This window comes from Camelus bactrianus, chromosome 19 (assembly GCF_048773025.1).
Source record: "Camelus bactrianus isolate YW-2024 breed Bactrian camel chromosome 19, ASM4877302v1, whole genome shotgun sequence".
NCBI lineage: Eukaryota > Metazoa > Chordata > Mammalia > Artiodactyla > Camelidae > Camelus > Camelus bactrianus.
In genome coordinates, this window is record NC_133557.1 from 14,962,840 (window position 1) to 14,987,299 (window position 24,460).

General features: G+C 49.8%; 1 protein-coding gene across 1 annotated transcript in view; it reads right to left on the bottom strand.

Annotated features, from left to right (window-relative positions):
• Nucleotides 1–22,003, bottom strand: part of KIAA1755 (KIAA1755 ortholog) — a 35,090-nt gene extending 13,087 nt beyond the window's left edge. The window contains exons 1-8 of the mRNA XM_010960741.3: nt 21,615–22,003; nt 13,428–13,625; nt 8,359–9,709; nt 7,672–7,869; nt 5,058–5,181; nt 2,445–2,538; nt 1,423–1,509; nt 930–1,046 (exon numbers count right to left, since the gene is read on the bottom strand). Of these exons, the coding sequence (XP_010959043.2) occupies nt 930–1,046; nt 1,423–1,509; nt 2,445–2,538; nt 5,058–5,181; nt 7,672–7,869; nt 8,359–9,709; nt 13,428–13,625; nt 21,615–21,617 (2,172 nt within the window). The 5' untranslated portion in view covers nt 21,618–22,003. The remainder of the gene's footprint in view (nt 1–929; nt 1,047–1,422; nt 1,510–2,444; nt 2,539–5,057; nt 5,182–7,671; nt 7,870–8,358; nt 9,710–13,427; nt 13,626–21,614) is intronic.
• Between the last annotated feature and the right edge of the window lie 2,457 nt (nt 22,004–24,460).

Sequence of the window (24,460 nt, forward strand, 5' to 3'; positions counted from 1 at the left end):
AGACACAATCTTTAAAAGAAGAACAGCAGGCCAAAAGCAAATAAACAAATGGTCACATTAGACTGGAGACCAGTGGTTCTCAGTAGGGGGTGGTTTTGCCCCCCAGGGGAATTTGCCAACGTCTAGAGACATCTGTGGTTGTCATAATTTGTAGGGTGCACCAGGCATGGTGCTAATCATGCAACAGTGCACAAGACAGCTCCCCGAAAACAGGTTTATCTGGCCCCAAATGTGAATAGCGCTGAGGTCGAGCAGCCTGGTCCAGAGAAAGCCCCGGGCAGGCATTTATGGGCACTGGTCCTGGTGCAGTTTAAGCCTGTAATCTCCTGTGTGCGGTGCACAAGTCATGCCCATCCTGTGGGTCCGTGGGTGTTAAACTGGGCATGAGATGCCCCCTTGAGAGGTTGTGGTGCGGAGGGATTGAGGTCACACAGGAAAGGAGCCCAGCCCTGGCCGCGTCCCTACTTCCTCCCTCTCACAGGAGGGAGCACATCTGCTTCCTCCACCAGCCCCCAAGCTCTGTGAGTTGTATGAATCCACAGCACAGATGTCTGTAAATTTTTTTTCAGCTAAGATTAACATAGCTCTGAGCTGTACCAGACACTCTTCTAAGTGCTTTAACCCCCTTCACTCGATCCTCACATCAGCCCCCATGAGGAGGTACTATCATTACCCCTCATTTTGTAGTTGAGGAAAAGGGCTCAGAGAAGGTATATAATTTACCCAAGGTCACACAGCAGAGCTGGGATTGGAACCCAGGAAGCCGGGCCCCAGAGCCTAAGTTCTCAATCACTCCACTCAACAACACTTAAGTGTTTGTTGAATGACTATTTTTGAACCCAACAAACTCAATAGATCTGTGAGGCAGGACAGTGAGGGGAGAAAGAGAAAGGGTGAAGGTGAGGGGTAAAGGCTGTGATGGTAGACACCTGGAAGAATTGCACCCACTCGCCATGGCAGTAGGGGAAGGGGCCTTCCAGGGCCGTGGGCAGCTGGCTGGGGTCCACGTGGTGACTGAGGGCCTTCAGTGAGGTCAGCACCTCTACCTGCAGACAAAAGAAGCAAGTTAGAAGGACCAGAGGACTCAATGTAGAGACAGATGTTTGAGAAAGTCCTACCCAGACCCGTGGCCCAGCATCACTCCACCTCCCACAAGTAAGGTTAGTCCTGGCTTTAAGAGTTGCTTTCTGGACAAAGGATCTTCTCTGGAAACTCTGACAAATCAAATTTCAGAACCAGGTCCTGTAAGGAATGGCAAATAAACAGCATTCATACTGCAACTGTCCTAGCCTGTGCCCATGGCAGACATCACTAATCAACAGCAGCACTCCTTCCCTCTGAGCTGGGCCCTTACCCAGCACAGTTGTGCTCAGCTCAAGCTCAACTCCTCTTCCCCTCAGCCAATGCTGCCCCCTGCCTCACCTGGATGTCAGGTAATGCCTCCAGCTGGAGAGCAGCCTCCTTCTCCCCCAGGAATAGCATAGCACGGATGGAGGCTGGAACCAGAGCCTGTCAGAGAGAACCGTTTTAGGGCTGATCTGCCTAGGCCTTCACTGAGCATCTCTGCTAAGATGTAGGCAAATGGGCCACAGGGACACGAGTGGAGATTCCCCATGGCTGGGATCCTTATGTGGTATGGAGGGCTGGGATCCTTATTTGGAGAGTGAGTCAAATAAATGACTTATTGGGAGTCATTGGAAGTCAAGAGAACAGCAGGTCCAAGCTGGGTTGCAAACTTCCTAGAGTCCCGCCCCCTCTGGGTCTCAGTTTCCCAATCTATAAAGGGAGAAGGAGGAGGAAGAGGAGGTGGAGGTCAGACTACGATGTGAGCATACGCCAAACTTCCACTGATTCTGCTACCCATAGTGGTTAGTTAGGAATCCCTTCCCTCCCTCATTCTTAGTTCATGAGGTTTACTTGTGCTCAGCCTAAGCCAATCATTGTGTCACATTTCTCTGACCACGGAGATTGGGTGATGGATGGACACCTGAGCCAACTGGGGCTAAAGAGACACAAAGAAACTTTTGCTGGGACCTCAGGGAAAGGAATCGCTGGACTTAAATGGAAAACCATATGAAGTTAGAGCTGCTAGAACCAGACTGCCACCAAGAGGGGGACCTGGCTGCAAATGGCTCTCTCCCATGAGAACGGGCCAGAAATGGAAAGAGAGGAACTAGATCTTGGTGACAATATTTGAGCCCCTGAATCAAACCATACTTAGGCAGCTGGCTGGGGTCCACGTGGTGGATTTAACTCCTGGACTGCTGAGTCACATGAACCAATGGACACCCTTTGTCTTTAAGCATGTTTGGCTGGGGTTTCTGTTATCTGCAACTAAGAGTCCTTGCTTGGGGTTCTGGTCCCAGCTCTGAGCCCCTCCAGGATCCGTGAATATCTGGTGCTCCCAAGACTTGCTAGGCTGAGGCTGTCTACCTCCCACTCACCTGGGTGGCCTGCAGGGCACTGACCAGACCAGGATGTGGGGGCTGTTTCCTGGCATCAATCACAACCGCCAGCCCCTTGGTTTTATCTTCAGGCCTGTGGGTGGTAAATAGAATTGGCAGTCTTGCTGGATAAACCAGGGTTCTCCAGCAGAAGGACCTAGCAGACAGCGAGGGAAATTGGCCGCTAGAAGCCTGGATTTACTGGTGAACTCTTTATCCTGCAAGACAAAGTTGCAGTATTCACCCTGCCCCCAGCAACACACACCATTTCCAGGAGGCCCTCCATGATTCTTCTCCAGGCATAATACATTGCTCTCTCTTCAGTACTCCCACAGTACCTCACACAGCCCTCTCTTTCAAACCAATAATCACAAACTATAAGCCACTATCCCAGGTGCGGTAGGTAAGTCACCCAACCTTCATCCACCCCTTTTGTGTGGGCAGAAGGCTCACTTTGTTCAAGAACCCAACTCCCTCCATATAATCATCTTCCTTGCCCCTCAAGGGCTGGTCTCTGATTGGTTGAGGCCAAAAGTTGTGACCCAATTCCCCTGGCCAATGATTGGTTTAGATAGGGGCCATGTGACATTCTCTGGCCAATAAGATGTGAGGGGAAGTTTGACAGGAACTTCTGGGAAAGCCATTCTCTCCTTTAAAAAGTTCTTACAAAGAAATATAAGTCAGAGACATAGTATGATACATTTTCTTATCAGATAAGACATTTTGAATTGGAATTTTTTACTTGTAGCCAAAACACACTCCCTGGTTCATGGTGCACTTTTCAGTGATTACCTTAAGATTTTTCAAACTGGCCCAATTGTCAGGACTTGTTAAAATACCGATTCCTCACCCACCCCGATTCTGTCCCCCAAGAAATCTGTCCAGCAGGTAGGGGGTGGAGCCAGGGGGTCTGCGGTTCCTAGTGCCCTGGCTATTCAGCCAGGTTGGGAAAATAACCCCCAACTGCCTTCAAGCCTTACAACCAGCCAGTTCACAGACAAAACCAGAGGTGGCCAGCGTGGGGGTGGAGCTGTGACACTGCCACAGTGTCTAGTCACTTGCAGGCATTGTTTCATCTCTCGGGGAGTCAATTTCCCGTCTGTAAATAGGGATAATAATAGGCGGGCTGCAGGGGGCTGTGGTGAGGACTGATGGGTTCATTACAGCGAGGTCCTCAGTGACTGCGCGGAGTAACGGGGATGTAAATGTGTGCTGTTACCACTATCCTAGGAGGGGAAACAAGCACAGGGTGGTCACATGGTGGACAGTGAGGAGGCTCTTGGAGGTGAGGCCGGGTCTTTGACTTTGTGTCCCACTCTTCACCTGCCTCTGGCTATGCCCAGGCTAGGAGAGAGGTTTGTTTCCACACCTGCCTCCATCACCAGCCTGGAGGCCCCTAGAGGGCAGGGCCCAGTGGAGGAGCATCTGGGTCCTTAGCATAGCCCAACACGAAGCTGGGACCAAGGCAGCTGCCCAAGAATGGTGGTTCAAAGCAGGGGTGGAGAAGCAAGCCCAGCCCACGAGAACCCCACGTACAGTTCACACTGCACCTCACCCCCACCTCTAGTGACCATCCTTGGTCCTAAGAGCCCACTTGGTCATCCCCCTTTTTCAAGTGAGCCTCAGAGAGGGGGGGTTAGCTGCCCCAGTTCATACGGCAAGTTGGTGGGATTCCAGCATTCTGTCTACCACTCTGGCCACTTAGCACAAAAAGGTGGGCTCCGTCTTCCCCTAGGGCCAGAAAAGCCAGTCCACCTTGGACAAGAGGAAGAAAAATCTCAATGGCCAGCAGGTGGCAGTGGTGGCTCCCACAGGGTGGAGTGCATGGAGAAGGTTCCAAAGGGTTCCATAAGTCCCTTCACCCCCTACCCCTAGCATAGAACCTCTAGGTTGGCATCTATAGCCAAAGTCCTGAGCCACATCACCTCTGAGACCACCCTGGCTGGGGGCTGGGACTCAGAGGGAAGATGGCGTCTCTTACCCAGCCAGTCCAACGTAAAGTCTGAATGGGGGCCAGAGGGGAAGAGCGGTATTAGAAATCAGCCTGGTCACTCATCATTCACTCATACTTTCACTCTCTCACTCATTCACTCTTTCCTTAATTTATTCAACAAATATTTAGAATTCAGTTGCCAGCTCAATTATCATCTCCTCAGGGAAGCCTTCCCTGATTTCTCAATTGAAACTAGTCCCCCACTGTTCTCACTCTACAACAGTGGCTCTCAAAATGTGTCCCCAGCCCAGCAGCATCAGTATTCCAGGAAACATGTTAGACATGTAAATTCTCAGGCCCCAGCCCAGACCTACTGAATCAGAAACTCTGAGGGGTGGGGCCCAGAGAACATTTTTAAGAACCTTCCATGAGATTCTGATGCACATTTGAGTTTGCAAACCACAGATATATGTTCCACTATTTCCTTCACCACACTAACATTCCTGAGAGATGCTTGTCCACTTCTGTTTCTTGCATGCTGTCTATCTCCCCCGCCAGCCTGGGAATGCCCTGAGGTCAGGGACTAAGAATATGGTGTCTCTCCATCTGGTACCTGGTCCTGGACTCTGGGCTGAGAGGTTGAGGGGGGATGGAGCAGTTAGACTGGCCCAGCCCCTTACCTGGGGACGGTGCACAGGTAGGAGAACAGCTTGGTGACCTCTGAGGCCGTGCACCATGGCGCCTCCCAGGGGCCCTTGGTGGTGGACACCAGAAGCAGGGGCCGCCCCGCCCTGTCCCGACCGCCTGGAGAAGAGAGGGCACAAGCGAGCAGTGAGAACCTCGGTGGAGCCCCACTATGGGAACCTGCTCTGTGGCCTCAGGCCTTTGCCCACACTGCTCCCTCTGCCCGGAATGCCCTTTCTCTCCCCTGTGAACTCTGAACCATTCATTCTTCAAGACCCAGCTCAAAAGCCACTTCCTCAGAAAAGTCATTCCAGAGACTGTCCTCCATGCAGAGGCAGCCTCACCCTCCTCTGGAGTCCCTCTGTACTGGGCACCTGGGAAGCGAAGCCCATGGAATGAGTTTTGGGGTCACACAAACAGGGGTTTAAGTCCCAGCTTTGCACTGACTTGCTGTGTTTCCTTGGGCAAGTGAGTGTGTCTCTGAGTCTCAGTTTCCCCATCTGTTAAATGGGGAAGATAAAATACTGAGCTTATTAGGTTGTTTGGAGGATTAAATTTTACAGTTCCCGAGGAGCACATAACACATGGCAAAGGCCTAATAAACAGCACTTGTTACAATGATCATCATCTCTGTCCCGGCCTCTGGCCTCCCACGTGGTGAGTGTGCAGCCTTTGCCGCCGGCTGACTATTTATTCTTGCCCACCTCCAGCCGTGAGCTCTCCACTGACTACTTCCTGCTCCAGGAATCAGGGCTGTGTGCCCCTCTCTCTCCACAGGGGCCCACAGCCTGGCTACAGCTGAGGGGAAGAGGCCCAGGCCTCTGGAAACAGGGCCAGCCCTGCAGCCTGGGCTTGGAGCCCTGCCCTCCAGAGGCACTTCTCTCAGGGCTACCCTGCAAGGACCACCACCTACGCCTTGTGGGCACAACCCTCCACAGTGTGTAAGCATGTAAGACCCTTTGTAGCTCATGAAGCCTGAGACAAACTTAACCACCTTCACAAGTGCTGCCTTACACAGGGGTGCAACCATCTAGAACATTCTTTGTTTCACACAGGTTTGGAAATTTCACATAATTTAAAAAATTTTTAAATCTACATTTGCATATATATTTTTATACAAAACGTATACATTAATATATATAACTGTATGTTACACAAATATATATATTTGTGTATGTGTGTGTAGACAGATAAACTTTGTATCTTCTTGATATCATGCATTTGATTTTTCCTAATATTCATTTATAAATTCCAAAAGGGAAACATTTTGCTGGGAACAATATGGGAAATTTGAATATGAGCTGGGTATTGAATAGTATTTGGAATTATTTTTAATTTTGTTAGGTGTATTGAATAACACTGTGGTTATAAGGGAAATGTCCTCTAGTTAAGGGATGCTCACTGAAATATTTACAGGTAAAATATGAAAATCTGTAATTTACTTTAAAATGCTTCAGGAAAAAAAAAGGTGAAACATGCCAAAAGGTTTAGATTTATTAAATCTGAGGACTGGATATATGAGTGTTCATTATACTGTAGTCTCTACTTCTCTGTATGTTTGAAATTGTTCATGAAAGAAAGTTTTTAAAATGTGAAATAATTAAAATATTTTTTTTAAATGAAAAAATAATTGCATAAGTTGCAAAGTTAGAGATGTTTGTCTAGACCCTTCTGAAATCCTCTTAGAACCATTGGGTTCCTCAGGTCAAGAAATGTTACCTCATGTCCCTGGGCCCATTTTACTGATGAGGAAACTGAGGCCTGGAGTGGGGAAGCAGCTTTCCAATCCCACAGATCCAAATGCCAATTTGCCAACAAATGTGGGGGTCGTGACGGATTCAGCCCTTGACCCTGCGCCACACAGAGAGATTTTGTCTGCTGTACCCGTGGTGCCACTCCCCTGCTCTATAACCTTCCATGGATCCTCGAGGCCTCATGCAGAAAGGACAAACTTCTCAACCTGGTACTTAAGTCTCCCCAAGATCTGTAAGCTCTACTCACCTCATTTCCTACATTTTGGGTTATAGGCTGTCCTCTCCCCACTCAAAATTCCTATGTTGAAGCTCGAACCCCTCAGTACCTCAAAATGTGGTTGCATTTGGAGATAGGGTCTTTAAAGAGGTGATTAAATTAAAATGAGGCCATGAGGGTGGGCCCTAACCTAATATGACGTGGGTCCTTAAAAGAAGAGGACATTTTCCTCCCTCCCCTTCCCCTGAGAGCCACCTTCCGTGAAACAGATCACTTTCCCAAATATCCCTGTCTTAGGCTCTGCTTCTAGGGAGCCTGACCTAAGACATCTATCTTGATGCCCTCACTGAAGGTAGGATGAACGAATGGATGGATGCATGGATGGATGGATGGATGGATAAATGGATGGATGGAAGGTTGAATGGATGAATACCTAGACATTGCTCTCATATAAGCCAACTCCTTCATTGAAAAGATGAGGAATCTGAGTCCCAGGGAGGCTTGGTCCAGAACACAGGCCTCCCGGACTTTCCCTACCTCCCTTCCACCCACCAGCATCTAAGGATGCTCAGGGACTCCCACCCCCACCCCCACTGCTCCTCCTCTCCCCCTCCCCCTGCCCCTACAATCCCTGAGAACCTGGCAGGCATGCTATCCTGGAACGGAAGATCTCAACACTCAGAGTCCCAATCCTGGGCTCAGGCCCTGGGGGGTCCTCTGTCAGAGTGGGGCCTTTCTCTGGAGGGCCTGCCAAAGCTTCTGGGAAGCCAGCCTTTTGCTCAGTCAGTGGGTCTGAGTCAGCGTCTGGGCCAGATGTTTTGGTCTGAGTTGTTCCAGCTGGGGAAAAGCAACAACAACAACAAAAAAGGGTGTTAAGCAAAAGATGGATTTTCCCAGAGAAAATGTTTTCTCTTGAGTAATATGACTAGCTGACAATACTGGTCTCCTTCTATGTGGCAGGCATTGTGCTAAGCTCCTTATTTCTGTGTCTCTGAACCTCAAAACAACTCCAGGAGGCAGGCAGGATCGACACTGCACAGGGAGGGAGACATGGACTTAGGAAGGTTAAGTCCTTGATCAAGGTCACCCAGCCAGCATGTGGCCAAGCTGGGGTATAGACTCAGGCTGTCTCAACATGGTCACAGCACCTTGCTCAATTCCAAGCCCATGAAACTTCAAGCTTCTTGACATGCCACCCTGTGCTCTAAACCTCTGAGACTGAGTCAGCTCAGGTGTGTTTCTGTCCCCAACAGCCTGTACCACCTTGTCACCTGAAAACATCCAGAGAACAGTTCCCCAGTCCAGCTGAGTGAGTGGGCATCTTACCTTTCCCCAAGCACTTGGCTCGGCTGGGTTTGGGAGAGTAGAGCGAACACAAGACCTTCCAGGGCCCATCATGCTGGAGTGAGACTTTTTCCGGGGGTGCACGGGCTTGCCTCTGCCCCTTTAAGAGTGAGAGTTTGAGCCCAGGAGCGGGGGAACTGAAAGAGGAAGTGTTTCGACTGGGGCTGGACACAGGCTTGGGAAGTCTCCCATCTCCCTGTTTGGTCCTCTCTTCCATCTTGGTTTCAGGGGCTGGAGCAGCAGGAGGAGAAGATGGGCGCAGCCGGGGAGAGGATGCTTGTTTTGGTCCAAGACTGAACTGGACCATACTCTCTGGGTTTCCCAGAGGTCCCTGTGTCTTGGACGCAGCAGGCTCTTCTGAGACACCCACCCTGAGGCCAGAGGCACAATGCAGTGGGTTTACAAGGATGCTGAGGTAGGGCTCTTGGGGTTGGTGTTCTGAGTCTTGGGTGGGGACTTTATGATTAACCTTTGTCCTCAAGCCCAAAACACAGAGTTCCTCCTCTGAGCTTGCTGGCTTCTCACAAGCCCATTTTTCCAAGGAATGCCCTCCACTGGCCCCTGAGAGAGGCAGAATCCTTTGCGGGAAAGGGATTTCCTTTGCTCCAGATAGCTCTACCAGTGCCCCCAAACGACACCCATTGGATGTCTCCATCTCCTTCCTAGGAGACACTCCTCTGCTCTCTTGGGAAAAGTCCAGGAGAGCCACGTAATCTCCCTCCAAGTCCTGACTGGTCACGTCATCCATCCTAAAGGCCACCTCCCCAGGCCCAGTTTGCTCCACCTTGATGAGTCCTGGATACTTGTTCCCATATGTCCTGCCCTTGCCCTTGGCCAAACTCTGGGTGAGCAGCACCTGGCTGCCAGGGGACCTGGCCTGGTGCAGCTCTTGAGGGCTGCTCAAATCCAGTGCTTCTAATTGAAGGGATCTCCAAGCAGAGGAGAGGACATTTACTGCTTGGGGTCTGTCATCCACAAACTCTGGACTGGTTATCTTGGTCCAGGGCACGGGGGCAATCCCATCTCCTGAAGCTACCAGGCAGTTGTGTAGGGGACTTCCCTCAAAGTCACTGTTGATGGCCTCCAGCCATGCTTGGGTGAAAAGTACAGGGTAGGATGCCATGGGAACAGGCTTCGTGTCCACTGTGCGGAGGTCCACAGAGAGGCACTTGATCATGATGCAGACAGACTGCTCCTCCTGGGGCTCAACTTGGAGGTAGAAGTCCCCCTGGCGCAGTAAGAGGGGATTGAGGGGTGCCAGGTGGACCACAACCTCATTCCGCAGGCACAGCGGCCAGCCCTCGTGCAGGAAGACGCGGTGTGAGTAGGGGGCCTGCGGAGAGAAGGGGATGGCTTTAGAGAATCTGGCCCTGAAAGCCCCCCGCCAGTGGGTTTGCTTCTTTCCCTCTCCTGAAAGGAACCTTGAATAGGTCGAGGACTCCGGTGAGGCAAGAGAGATGCCTAGGACACAGCATCCCAGGACGCCCCCCTCTCAGCATCCTGCAAGTCGCACAGCCCAAGAGCGAGCACCCCTCTTAAATGTTGTGCCTTCGGTGCTTCTTGCCTCACCCTAGTCTTGGCCCTGACCTTGTAAATACTTGTTGGCCTACTGGGTCGGGGGAGAAAAGCTCTGAGCACCAGGCGCCAGTTAGCATGCGCCTTTCCCATGAAGATGGTCCTGCTGCCTCCCTTCTCTCCATCCATCAAAGCTTCTGTTAACCCAGCTCAAGCTGAGCCTTCCACTGTTGGGCCAGGAAGACAAGGTCCCTAAGGTCTGAATAACAGTTCATTTGTGCAAACAACGTAACACCTTTGAGCTTCAGCTTCCCTATTTGCAAACAAGAATAATGATACGTACTGGTATTATTGGGTTGGGATGAGGATTGAGTTAATAAATACATATATTTTTTAAGTGGGGGAGGGTAAAGTTCAGGGGTAGAGTGCATGTCTAGCATGCACGAGGTCCTGGGTCCAATCTCCAGTACTGTCATTAAAAAAAAAAAAAAAAAAGACTTAAATAAATAAATAAAACAAAATTACCTCCCCCCCAAAAAATTTTTAAAAATTAATACATCTATTTTTTAAAACCAACACAGTGCATAACCTATAATAAATAGAAGTTCAATAAATATTTAATTTTCTTTCCCTTTGGCAATATTTTGAAAAATTCTCAGATTTCCCATTTTAAAAAAAAAAAGGCTATTTACTGCCTTCATGCCATTCTCTAATTTGTAAAGTAGAGAGATTAGGGAGTGAAGCAGAAACATTATGAAGTGGGAAGTTAGGAAATCTGACCCTGCCACTGACATGCTAGATGACCCTGAAAAAGCCATTCCACTCTTCTGGGTCTGAACGTCAACCTTTTAAACAGAAGATGCCAGCAATTCTCTGTATAGGTAGACGCAGTCAGTCATCCCCGGCCAGCCTCCTTCCACGCAGTGATTCCTCCCGATGGTGCTGCAAGGGCTGTGCAGGCCCAGTGTTCAACAGTGACACCATGTGGCAACAAAAGAAACAACAGCTCCAGCGGACTGTCAACAGGTCTATCTCTACCTGACTTTTGGAAGAGTCTAGTCCGATTCCTGCAGATGGAATAAGTCCTGGATAATCTTATAAAATTTGGATGTGGATGTGGTGTATGTGGGAGACCCCCACAGAGTGACACTGAAATTCCTGCTAATTAAGCAGGTGTTTCCTAGAATTATTAATTGGGGAAATAATGAGGTCCGACCATACTTGTACTGATCACGCTGATAAACCAGTTCATTTCAGTTACACTGCAGATCTGGCTGTCTCCAAGGGACTTCATATCTATACATCTCACGAGTCTGTGAGTGAGTCCCTCCTTTTCACTTAGCCCTCTGCTGTTTACAACATCCTTTCCCTCACTTTCTCAGTGAATAAGATGAAACGGCCCAGCGGTATTTTGCAAATAGCAAAGCACCATAGGAATGACTGTTATGATCATCCTTTTTGACTCACAGTAACTCAGTGGGGTGGGCAGCTTGGGAATTATTATTCTCTGTTTACAGATGAGGAAACTGGGGCTCAGAGAGGTGCAAGCTTTGGCTCATAGTCACCCAGCTGAAAAGCAGCAAAAGCAGGACTGTGCCTAGACCTTCACATTTGGAGTTGGCTGTGTCTGTCCCCAGCCCCCACTAGACTTCATTGATGGTGGCTGACTGTCTGGGTGCTGGCGGTTACAAAGACACACTTTGAGGCTGGCACATTCTTGCTTCAGAGAGAGAAAAGAGACAGTAACAGGCAGCAGCTACTAAGCAATTACTTCATGCCAGGCTCCGTGCTGAGCTGTGTATATTATCTCGGCGAGGTACGTCCTGGGTTACTAACATTCCCACTTCCCATATGAGGAAACTGAAGCTCAGAGAGGTGACATGGATCCCACAAGTTCACAGTGATGGAGACTGGATTTGACCCTGGGGCATCTGACCTCTGAGGGCATATATTAATCCCATGCTACTACCCCTTGCTCTGAAGTGACGTGAATTCACCTATAATTACAATTAAAGTTGCCTATAATTAAAAATAGAGAAATCAAAATGTTGTGACCCTTGTCTCTGGAAGAAATGTGGAAAGGAACAGTGCAAATGCAGTTTTAATGGCCAAATAAAGGAAGCAGGTGGTTGCATAGCTTGTCAGGGAAAAGAAATAAGGATAGGGAAGGGATATGGCTTAAATAGTGTTAACGTGGATACATGGAAATTGGCAGCAGTGTTTCAATGAGACTCACCCTTCTCCTACAAAAACAGTGAATGGGTAAGGAGCTATTTCAATGTGCCAGGCACTGTGCTAAGCACATTAAATGAATGATCTGTTTCCTTCTGGTTCCAATCATCTCTAATTCTGGCTCCCAAGCCTGAACTTTTAGCTACTACATTCAATTTCTTTCTATCACTGAAATGACACACATGGTCCCCTCCTCTTACTTTGTGCTCCTTTTGGGCCATGTCCCTGACAAGCACGAGCAACTCAGGAAAAGCTGGTGGAGCCTAAGATGCTCCTAGTGATTTTTGAGGCAGGGGCAGCAGTGGGTGAGCACTGAACAACAGCAGAGCAGGGCACAGTCAGCAACTGTGTGAAGGGTGTGGGAAAGCTCCAGCAGTGGGCATCTGAGGCTTTGGTCTCCAAAGGCCTCTCCCCCCCCCTTTTCCTCAAAACAATCTCCACCCTCTGACCGTAGAGGTAGGCATATGACTCAAGCCTGGCCAGTCCTATTACCTTCCTCTCACTGCAGTGATTGGTCCAGGGATGGGCACAGGACCCAAGCCCAGCCAATCAGGATCCTTCCTTGTAATTTTCAATCTGCAACTAATGGGAAAGTGTTCATTTTCCTCTCCAGGGTAGGATTTAATCCCAGTGCTGCCCTGGGCTCCAGCCTTGTGGGAACACTCAGCCTATAAGAATGATGCTGGCAAGTTCTAGAAGTGGAGACAAGAGACAGAAAGTCCTCAAGGGGTTTGATCAGTAGATCAGCTTGGGTCTGGGTCCAGATCACCTTGTCCTGGTCTGACTAAGGCTTTATCATTTGCAGCCAATGAGTCCTGCCTGAAACACTTTTCTTTCCACTTTGCCTCAGGAGAGGTCTCCCTGAGCTCTGGGTTTGAAGGAGTCTCCAGGGAAGAAAGCAAGATTCCTGACGCTACAGGGGCTCCAGAGAAGGTCTGGGACTTTCTCTGCTGTTTCCATCGAAGCTGCTCCACTTCAGCCAAGGCAGCCTGGCAATGCCCACAGTGGCAGCTCCCAGGGGCTGGGGAACCCACAAGGGCGCTTTATCCAAGCCTCCCTCCCTACTAGACAAAGTGCAAACATGATTGACTCCTCGATGTCAGAGGGTAAAGGGCCAAGTGACCTTCCTGTCCATTTGTGGTGCTGAAGTCTCTTTTTGGGGAAGCAGTTATACCTAAGAACTCACGTCCTCAGTTCTTGCTCTGAGACAAGACACACACCAGCCCACTTCCTTCCCTGCTCGCCTTCAGCCCCTGGCCTTCTGGGAGAGCTTGTCCCCTGGCCCCACGCCCCTTCAGACTTACACAGGCTGCTTCGCGCACTTGTTCACACAGGCGCTTGGCAGGGATCAGGAAGTCCAGGAGGAAGCTCAGCCCATCGCCCCGGAAGTCAGAATCCAGGAGACGGAACACTTGACCCAAGATGGTGGGTGCTGTGGCCTCAAAAGGGGGATAGAGACCTGCCAGCGCGTGCTGGATGGCTGTGTCCAGGGATGGGGGGTCCTGTGGGGACAGGAGGAGAGGATAAAAAGTGATAGCAACAATAATAATAAGGGTAGTGGCCATTCCCCATGACCTTCCTGGTCCCATTTGACTGAGGACTCTGTTAACTTCTTGACTTCCTCTCCAACCCCCTCCGGCTCACACACTCCCTCCAGCCATAATGGCCTTCTTTCCTGTTCTTCAAACATACCAGGCACAATCCCACCTCAGGGCTTTTGCACTAGCTGTCCCCTCTGCATACAACATTCCTCCTTAAGACTTCCTCATTCCCTCATCTCCTGCAGATCTTGGCTCACATATCATCTGCTGGTCCAAGGTGGAGTAGAAGAATTGGGGAAGGCACCCAGGTCAGGACCAGAGGGGAAAAGGGAGGTCAGCATCCCCAAATCCCACCACCTGGCTGACCTGCAGACCTGCAGTTTGAAGCTAAGCCGCCAGTGAAGCCCAACCTAGATCAGACAAGCCCCAAACCACATGCAGATGTATGAGTGATAATAAGTGACTGCTCTTCTATACCACACAGTTGGGTTGGTTTGTTACACAGCAATAACTAACTTATACAAGTTGATATAATTGATATATGAGCTCCATATTCATCTCTCCAGGATGCTCCCCCTAGATGTTTATCAGGCACAGAACACCAACACATAAACCCAATGCAATACCTCCCTAAGTCTACTCCTCTCTGCTGCATCCTTACCTTAGTGATGGCCCCACCATCCAAACTCCTAGGTCAAAAATCTGCTTATCATCCTGCCCCCTCCTCCTGCCTCCCCTGCCCACAAACAACCCTCAGCCATGTTCTACATAGTCTTCTCACCTACAAAATCTCACCAACCTATTCCCTCTGCTCTGTTCGCTTGCCCTGCCCTGATCCAGGACCCCATCACCTCTTCCACTGAATCCCTTCCTCACTGTTTTCCAATCTAGTCTTCCTCACTTCCAGCCATGTCTCTCTACCAAGGCCCCAGAGTGACCTTTCTCAAATGCAAATCTGGCCTGGTCAGCCTCCTGCTCAAAACCTGCTCAAGGGTGTGTCACCACCTTCAGAAAGCATCCAGCCTTGCCTCTAGCCTCACTGCTCTCCCCAGGTTTCCCCCACAGTGACCCATGCAGTCATACAGTCTCTCCCTCACCTCCGTGACTCTGTACAGGCTGTTCCTTCCCCCGGGAATGCCTTCCCCTTCCACTCCCTTGTCACCTGCTGACTCCTTCTCTTTTTGCAAGATTCAGATCAACCTTCCTCTCTTCCGGGAGACTTTCTCTGATCTCCCACTCCCGTCCGACCTGGGTCAGATGTCCCCTTTTCTAAGCTTCCCTGGTGGTTCCCACACTGATTTTATCCCCCTCCGTGGATCCCGGGCTCCCTGAGGACACGGGTGGTAAGCAGAATAATGCACCCCACCACCACCACCAAATGCCCACGTCCTACTCTGTGGCACCCAGGACTCTGTCCTGTTACAAGGCAAAGAGGAATTAAGGTTGCAGATGGAATAAAAGTTGCTAATCAGCTGGCCTTAAACAGGGAGATTATTCTGGATTATTCAGGTGGGCCCAATCCAGTCACAAGAGTCCTCAAAAGTGGAAGAGAATGCAGAAGAGATGAGAGTTGGAAGGAAATGTGACCATGGAAGAATCATCAGAGAGCGGCGATGCTGCAGGCTTTGAAAACGGAGGCAGAGCCAAGGAATCTGGGCGGTTCCTAGAAGCTGGAAAAGGCAAACAGATTCTCCCTGAGAGTCTCCAGAAAAGAACACAGCCTGCCAAGGCCTTGATGTGAGCCCAGAGAGACCCGTGTTGGACTTCTGATCTACAGAGCTGCAAGATGACAAATTGATGTTGCTGTCAGCTACTAAATTGGGGATCATTTCTTCCAGCAGCAATGGAAACTAACACAGCAGGCACTGGCTCCTTCTCCTCCAAGGTCTCAGTTCCTGGCACAAAATAGATGCTCAAGAAACATAAAAGGATGAATAAAGTGGCTCTGCCTGAATCACACTTTTTCCATCTGAAAAATTGGCAAGTGGGACAAGACCTGAGGTTCCCAACCAGGGATGGTAATAGAATCCCTGGGGAATGATTTTCAACTCTTCAAAAGCCTGATGAAAGCCACTCTGGTTGCCCCAGACTGGTTGCAAGCTCTGGGTCCATCTAACACTGAGGGAGGTAAAGTAAGATGAGCATAAATAAGATGGGTGCCTCGTCCGCCTTGGGGCCACCAGCAGCCACCAGCCTTGGGGGCCACCTTCCCCGCTGCCTGTCCTGCGCTGTTTCAAGTGAGGCCTAATGATGCTGTTTACCTCTCACAGACCAAGGCTCACATACTGGGACGCCTTGGCTTTTGCAAACTGGCTCGGCCGGCTGCACACTGTAACCATATAAGGGGCAGCCAGGAAAAAGGAAGAATGTTCCGAGTTAACGGGTCTCGGAGCTCTTGGCCAGAGCATTACCTGCTGTGGGCCTGAACCCCAGGAGCTCAAAAGCTGTCCAAGTATGGGGGGAAGCACAGGGTGACGGCTGCAGGGAGGAGAGCTGGCCACTCTCCACTCCAAATCAACCGGGCAGCCCAGCCTGGGACCACAGGAACCCAAACACCGTCGGCCAGACGTGGGCCCCTCAAAATGATTTCCGTGAAACTTAATCAACGTGTTTCCATTCTTCCCCAGTGAGCACAGCCTGTCTGGGCCTTTAACTGTTCCTGGGCGGGAGCTGAGGCAGGAGACATCATGAAGTTGAAAAGGAAAAGGATGTCACAGGCCAGAGCCAGTCTACAGCCCTCCAGCCCCCTCCCCTGCAATCCAGAGAAGGAGGCCACCAAGGGGGCTGACAAGACCAGCTTGCAGGACTGGCCCGCAGGGCTGGGGCCTAAACGATGCTCACAGACCTTCTGGACCGATCCAAGGAAACATGTACGGTGCCAAAGGACATAGAAAAGTGTCTGTTCCCAGCAGTCCTATCTGGGCATGGGCGGGGCGGGAAGGACGGGGGTTTGTCAACTTCTGTTTCAATGTCTTTGCAATGAGCCTCTATTCATATTACAATTTTAAGTCTTATCTTTATGAAGCAAAACAAATATAAAGTGCATAGATTGATGCATTTTTACCTCTGTACATCCCGCCTGTAAGCACCACCCAGACTGAAATACAAGATTTCCACCACCCCAGAAAGAGGCCCCCTCCCAGACCACTCCCCACCCCAGCGGTAACTACTCTTCTGACCACTGTAATTTTTTTTTTTAAAGAAAAATTCCTATATGGTATGATCCCCATCATGTAAAAATGTTAAGCCAAGAGGCCATGAAATAAAGTGTTAACTGCAGTTACCCCTGAGGGCTGCGAGGGGCAGGGGCCTTGTAAGTCACAGTTTTAATTATCTTCATAGTTGCTGGATTTTCCAAACTCTGTAACCAGCCTACAGAGCTTTTATAATTGGGGGTGGGCGGGGGGGAGGGTGGAATAAAAGTGTGATTGTGCATGGTTTTTTTAAGTCTGGTTCCCTTTTAAATGGTCTCACCAGATGTTGTTAGTTGGGCCTTCTGAGATGTGGGCTGAGCTCTTCTTAAAGGTTCAGATTGATCCATTTACTCCAACAGGCAAAAATGTTAGCATCACCAAGTATCACACCTCCTAGCTTGGGAAGAGAGAGGATTAAGGAAAGTCGAGGCAGGCAGGGTCCTAGGGCTACTGCCTTCAACCCCTGCGCTCCTCCATGGCAGGAATGCCCGGGTAAGGGGAGATTCCACCCTTGATGCATTGCATCATATTGGCCTCAGTTTCCTCATCTATAAAATAGGGGCACTGGGCTTATCTATCTCTAAGGGCCCGTCCAGTGGGGTCTTTCTAGAATTCAAGGCACAATCAGGTTCAGGAAGGTTTGAACCTGGGAGGTGGTTCCCAAATGAAATCAGTTAACCCTCAGTTGGTGAGAAAGTTTACAAAGATCTGTCTCATCCATCTCCTTACTCAGGCCCAGGGAGGGTCTAAACTGGCAGCCACAAAGGCAAGTGCTACAGGGGCCTGAAAGTTGACATGGAAGACAGAACTGGTCCAGGTGTGAGGAATTAGCTCCCGAGCCCTTCGTTGAGTGGCCCCTGATAGTCAGCCTCAATGTCAGAGAAGCAACAGGGAGCAGTGGGGCCTGGGTGCACACCCCATCTCATCAGCTCCTGTCAAGTGTTGCCTTTGGCCAGCATTGCCAGGCCTATTGATATTTTAGTTGAACCTCCCAATATGTTAAAGGTGGGTCAAAGCAAACACATCTGTGAGCCAAATGCAGCCCAGTGGGTGTTAGACTGTGACCACTAGGCTCAACTACCCAGACTCTCCTCTTGAACTTCTCCAGGCTGGAGAGTCCAAACCCAGTGTTTTGTTGCTCTGGCTGCCAGGAAGTTGTTGCTCACATCCAACTAAAGCATCTCCCTCTTTAAATCCTTATTAGTTTTGTGTGGGTGGAGGTATGAGTGAGAATTGGCTCCTTGTTTAAAAAAAAAAAAAAACTTTCAGAAACTGGAAAAACAACCCAGACGCAGTGAACTGAGAAGCGAGTGGGCATTAGAAGACCCACGTTCAAGTCCAGCTTTGTTATATGTCATCTGTGTGAGCTTGAGCAAGTTAGTTCACCTCTTTGGGCCTTAGACTTGGGTTTGTTCCTTCCTAACAATTCTATGGGATGGGTATATTTATTCCCATTTTACAGGTTAAGAAACTGAGCCCAAGGTTCTCCCACCAGTGAATGGTAGAGCTGGGGTACGAACCTGCACACACAACTACCCGCTCTTCTGCCCCTTCCTCAGGCTCCCTGTCACCAGGCCAGGCTCCCCTCTGGCCACCACAATGGCCTTTCTAACACACAGATCCAACTTGGACCCTCCACTACTCAACGATCTTGAGTGGTTCCCCACTGCCCGAGCAACTCAGTCTGGCATTAGCAGCCTATCAGTCTACACCTAGCACACCCTTCCTGTGTCTAATACACTTTCCACTCCAGCTCCGGGCTTCTCAATGTCCCGTGCACTGCATTCATGAGTTTTTCTTGCTGTTCACCTCACCTATTGTTTCCTTACTGTTAATTATTTATTTCATATTCATCTTTTTGTCAATTCATTTTCAACTTAAATTTATTTGTATTTATTATCATGCATTTGTGCTGTTTAAATCACTTCCTAACACTCAATAAGATGAAAAGCTGTAAAAAAAAAATTGTAAAAAAAAAGTGCCATTGAAAGTCTCCCCTCCTAGGACCCATGGTGGGTTCCCCACTTTGGGAAGCACTACCGGAACTTCTCTGCACCCCTCCCCAGATGGGATGAGCTCCTTCCCACCCTTGAGAGCCCTGCCCGACCTGCTTCTCTTCTCTTTTCATGATGCATGTGCTTCCAGGCAAAGGGGTCCAGGAGAGAGTCCTCAGTGAGTGGTCTGCCTTTCCCATGGACTGCCAGCCCCCAGGGCAGGGACCAGAGCTTACTTATCTCCATGCCCCGGTCCTTACACAGGGCCTGGCACACAGTAGGTATTTTGGGGGACCACCATGAGATAGGTACTTCGGCAACGTTGAATGAATTGAATTGGACTCAATCAGTTTTTCTCAAAACATGGGAAGGGATCACAGAACGATTTGGGGGAGGAAGCGAACTTGGTGTGAAATCACAGTAAGAAAGGCGCTCCAGTTCTCTCCCAGTCCTCTTGATGACACCAAAGGGATAGTCCAGTGCCAGTTTTCCTCGAACCCCTCTCCGACATTTAGCTATTACTCCTTTGAAGAAAAAGAAAGTAGTCCTTGTGCTCAGAATCACCCACTTCCAACTAGATTCAGCCAGGATTTTCTGATGTAGATTTGCCTTCATAGTATATATTTTTACAGTTACTTTCTGTTTATGACAATGAATACTGATTTTCACGGTCATGATGTGACATTTCCTATTTAAACGTATTCTTCAGTTTATAAAGTAAGTTGATTTAAAGAAAAATATTAAGCAAATAATAAGTAGCCAATTTTATCGTTTCTTTGTAATACCTTATCCAGTAAGGTGATACTCAAAAATTGTTATGATGATAATGAAATTCCAGAAACGAGGGACTGGATAAACTCTAAGGCCCTGTCATAAGATGCTCTGACATTGGGCTGCCCCAGAACACTAAACAGCCACTAATCAAATCAGCCCACAAAATTACAGCATGATTAGGAATTCAGTAGGGGAAGGTGTTCCACCCAGGAAGAACAGCATGTGCAGAGGCCCTGTGGCAGGAGGCAGCACGAAACATACGAGGTTCTGAATGAAAGTCAGAGTGACTTTGGTACCCGGGGCCAGCCTGCTCTGCCCGCTCCAGGGCTGGGCGGGGGCCAGTACAGACCAGTTTGTGGCGCCTGAGTACTAATTACCGAGATGAGGCCAGAGAGGCAGGCAGATGACAACCTTTAATAGTTAAAGACAAAGGTGGGAGGAAAATCTGTCCATCACTCCCGTTCAGGAAAGAATTGTTCACTCTTTGAGAGGAGCCACCAAGCACCTGACCCTTGATCTACGGGTCTAAGCCTCAGTGAGAAATTCCTGGATTCTAAAACTAGTAACTGGGATAGGTCTGAAACTGGGCGAAGATTGGCAAATATTGCTTGGGGCAGGTGGTTCTGAGTGCAGGTTCAGAATTCAGGCTGTCCGAACTGCCACCTCCTGGCAGAGTGACCTTGGGCAGCCACTTAAGCCCCCAGAGCTCTGGGTCTCCATCTGTGGGGTGGAGACACCAGCAGGTTTATTATTAGAATTGACGTGAGTTACAAAATCTCCTGCATGTAAATAGCTTAGTTCAGGGCCTTGCCTGCGGCGAGAGGTGAATAATCATTAGCTTATGATTATTGTCAAACAGCTCCAAGAGCAACGTGTGTGTACACCTGCCCTGTGGGGTATGGATTTAGAAGCCTGTTTTGTAATGTGTCTGTGGTGTGTATGCAGGTGTATGCTCGTATGTTAGTGGTCTGGGAGATCAGGTGGACAAGGCTTGTGTGTGTGAGAGGGTATGTGTGTGCAGCCATGTGAGTTAGTAGGAGCATGTTTTGATGCTCTGTGTGTGTGTGTGTGTGTGTGTGTGAACATGTCTATGTAGAATTCAACATGTGCATATTCACATAGTGAAAACCCACACAAATTCAACGTGTGGATCACAGTCAAGGGGTTAAAGCCATGGCCTGTCCTCACAGCCCTTTTCCAAATCCCCACCGCTCCTATGAATCCACCCGGGGCTCCTGTCTGGAGCTGGGCTGGGATTCCCTGAAAACAGACTTTCCTTTCATTCTCTGTTTCCAGATCTTGGCGCACACACACACACACACACACACAGCACCTCAACCTTCTCGAGGTGCCAGCCCAGGAAACCACGGGGTGGGGATATTGCCCTCCCACTCCCCACTCCCCTAGGTCTACCTCCCCACCCAATTCCCATGGAGCATCTCACGCAGGGACAATGTGCACATTTGACTTTGGTGCCCTGAGTTTAAAGTAGAACTACCACAAGTTTTGGTGAGCAACTCCCTCCCCTCCATTCTGCACCCTTAACCTTCCTTGACTGTGCTGCCAGACTGGGCTGAAGAGATTTTATCCCCATCCTCACCAAGCCCCTGTGGCAACAGTGGACATATCTGACCCTAAGCCCAAGTCTGAAATGCAACACCAACCCAAGTTTGTCCACGGCCCATAGCTAGGATTCCAGCTCTGACCTGTGTGATGGGATGGGACAGGATCAAAGCCTATCAGACATCCTGTCTTACTCCATCCACTTCACACGTGGACAGATGGAGGCCCGGAGAGGAGAGAGGAGATGGGATCCTGCACCCTCCACCCGACCCTTGCTGGTGGGGGCAGTTAGGCACAGACCCCTGGCCAGGAACTTAAGGTTGTCTCAGTGTAAAAGGTAAGGGTCTGCCCTGGACACCCCCTTGGGGGCTGTGTCCCACCAGAAGGGGAAAAAGCAAGGTGGTCCAAGCCTTGGCAGGCATTACCATGGTGACGGGGCACGGCTGGCGCGTGTTCCTCTCCCCGGCTAGGCTCCGGCTTAGTTGGTCGGTGCAGCTGTCCAGTGCAGTCTGTCCAGTGCAGCTCCCCGCCCCGGCCTATCCCTGGAGAGGGCTGAGCGGGCTGGCCTGGGGTGCCGACCCCGGCCTCATCTCCGAGGGGAGCGAGGGAGACGGAGAGAAAGAGAGGCGGAGAGAAGGGGTGTGGGATAGACTCGTGGAGACCGAGACTGGAGACAGGGAGAGAAGGGGAGAGCCGCGGGCGGGCTGGCCAGGCCACCACCGAAGGCGGCGGCAGGGGCGGGGCGGGCGCGGCGGGGGCTGCTCCCCGCGTGGGACCCGGCGGCGGCCGGCGGCGGCCCCTCTGAGCCGGCGCCGCGCCCCCGCCCCGCCCGCCGCAGCGCGTGATGAGAACCAGGCGCCCCCCTCCCGGCCCAGGGCCGCGCCGGCTGCCAAGGGGAGCTGAGCCGGCCCCGCTCCTCCCTCTTCCCCCGCGCTCCAGCCTCCGTCTCGCAGCTTGCCGGTCCCAGCAGCCCCCACCGTACAGGCTGGCAGAGAGAGGCTCCCGCGCCACCGTCCAGGCGCTGCGTGGAGCCCATACTGACTTCGGAGCCAGAGCTGGGGTGGCGCCTCTTCCTCGTCCACTTGCCAGTTGAAGGATTCTGACAAGTCACGAACTCATAAGTCTCAGTTTCCTCACCTGTAAGAGTGGGATGACGGTGATGATGATGGTGGTGATGATGGTGGTGGTGATGACAGTACCTGGCTCTTAGATTTGGTGGTGAGGAGTAAGCATATGTCCCAACCCCCTTCCTCTGTGAAGCCCACCCCACGCTCCACCATGGCCACCTGAGATGATGTTGGCTGTTTGCAAGTTCTGGTCTTGTTTCTTTCAGATAGTGACTGGCTGTGTGACTGTGGCCAAGCCATTGTTCTCTGCTAGGACTCAGCTTTGGGGAGAAACTGGGAAACCAGATGACAACTGAAGTTAGTTCTGGTTAGATGACTCTGGGATTCATCCATTTCTTTGTCGAAACATTGTGTAAAGCACTGACCCAGAACAAGTCAGAGCCCCTGCCCTCAGGTAATGTACGGTCTAGTAGGGAAGATAGGCAAGAAGCAGAAAAACGAAAAAAAAAAAACCAAACCTGAGTGTGGAAACTGTTACGAAGGAAACAGACAGATGTTAACACTGGGCACAGTAGGGAGATCAACTTACAGCTGGTGGTCTAGGAAGTGGGAGAGAAGCCTAGATCTGAAAGGGGAGAAGGAATAAATGAAGAGTGGGGGGTGGGGGGTGCGGTAGGGGAAACAGAGTTCCAGGCAAAAGGAACAGAATGTACAAAGGCCCTGAGGTAGTGTATTAAGCTTAAGGAAATTGAGAGTAAGTGAAGAACTGAAAACAGACGCGTATAGTAGGAAGGGTTTAAGTTCAAAGTCCAAGCATCATTCACAGTCCATCTCCCAACCCACAAAGGTGAATTAGTCTTTTAGTAGAAAGAACGTGAACTAGGAGCCATCTCATCTTGCTATGTAACTTATAACAAGTTCCTTCACATCCTTGGACCGCCGTTTGCTCATTGTTAATTCAGGACTAACAATAGCTCCACCATGCCATCCAGCCCAGAGGATCCCTCAGTGGTATGTATTCAGCAGTCAAATAAACCCTCTCCAACCCGCAGGAGCCAGTCTGGATGGTTTTGGTGGGAGTTGGGGGATCATGGCTTGGGGGTTCTAGAGTTCCAACTTTGCAGTGAGACAGCATTGACATGACATTTAGTGTTCTCGGTTTGCAGACAGCACAGACTGACTCTGTGTTAGTTAAGCAGAGAAGTGGAGGATTGGTAGAGTATCAGAATCAATGAGAAGGCTGGGGTCCATCCTCTGAAAAGCACAAGATAAGCAAGATGCTCCAGGGGTCTCCTTGGCAGGAATGAGTTGTAAACACTTGAAGACTAAAGGAATTACATCAAGACAATCAAACACACCAAAGTAGAACTTTCCATGTGCCAGGCACTTCTGTAAGCATGTGACAATTATGAAGTAGATTCTATTACTGTCCTCATTTTACAGAGGAAGAAACTGAGGCACAGAGAAGTTATGCAGCTTGCCCATTGTTGGACAGCTAGGTAACTGTGGAGTCCGGAATTAGACAAGGCTATCCATTTCCAGAAATTATGCTGTGAGCTACCTTCCTATGCTACCAGAATGAATCTCAAGCCGAGTGCTCTCCTCAAAAGGTTCAAAGACTTAAAAGAGAGATTCTCATTGGGCCACGTGCCCAAGGTCCCACTAACACTGAACATTTCAGGAATAGTTGGTCATGCAAAGGGAAATTTGGTTGTATATGAGGGGTGGGAATGGATCTGAAATGGCTTATAAACCACAAGTGCTCATTTTAAAGTTCATTGCTTGGGCCTCTTGACATCCTTTGCAAGTTTATTCCCATCACATGTACTTCCAAAAATACTTCCTACTTATATGGTACAATTCCACATGAAACCAAAAAGTACACGCACTTATCCATATAGCCTTGGCCTCATATTGTGTGTGACCTCAAGTAGGTTCACCTTCCTGAGCCTCCGATTCATCCTTTGTAAGGCAGAATAATATTTAATTCCTCACAGGACTACGGAGGAGATTAAATAAGTTAATGAGTGTAAGGTGCTTTGCACTGTGTCTGGTACCCTGTAGAATTAATATACAACACTTAAAATGGTGTTGTTTATGTTAGGGGCCAATGGTTGTGAAATCAGCCTCTAAATACACAGCCTTAACTTGGACTTGGTTCATCTCTCAGGAACTTTCCAGAGGGTTTTCCAAGGACTATTCAA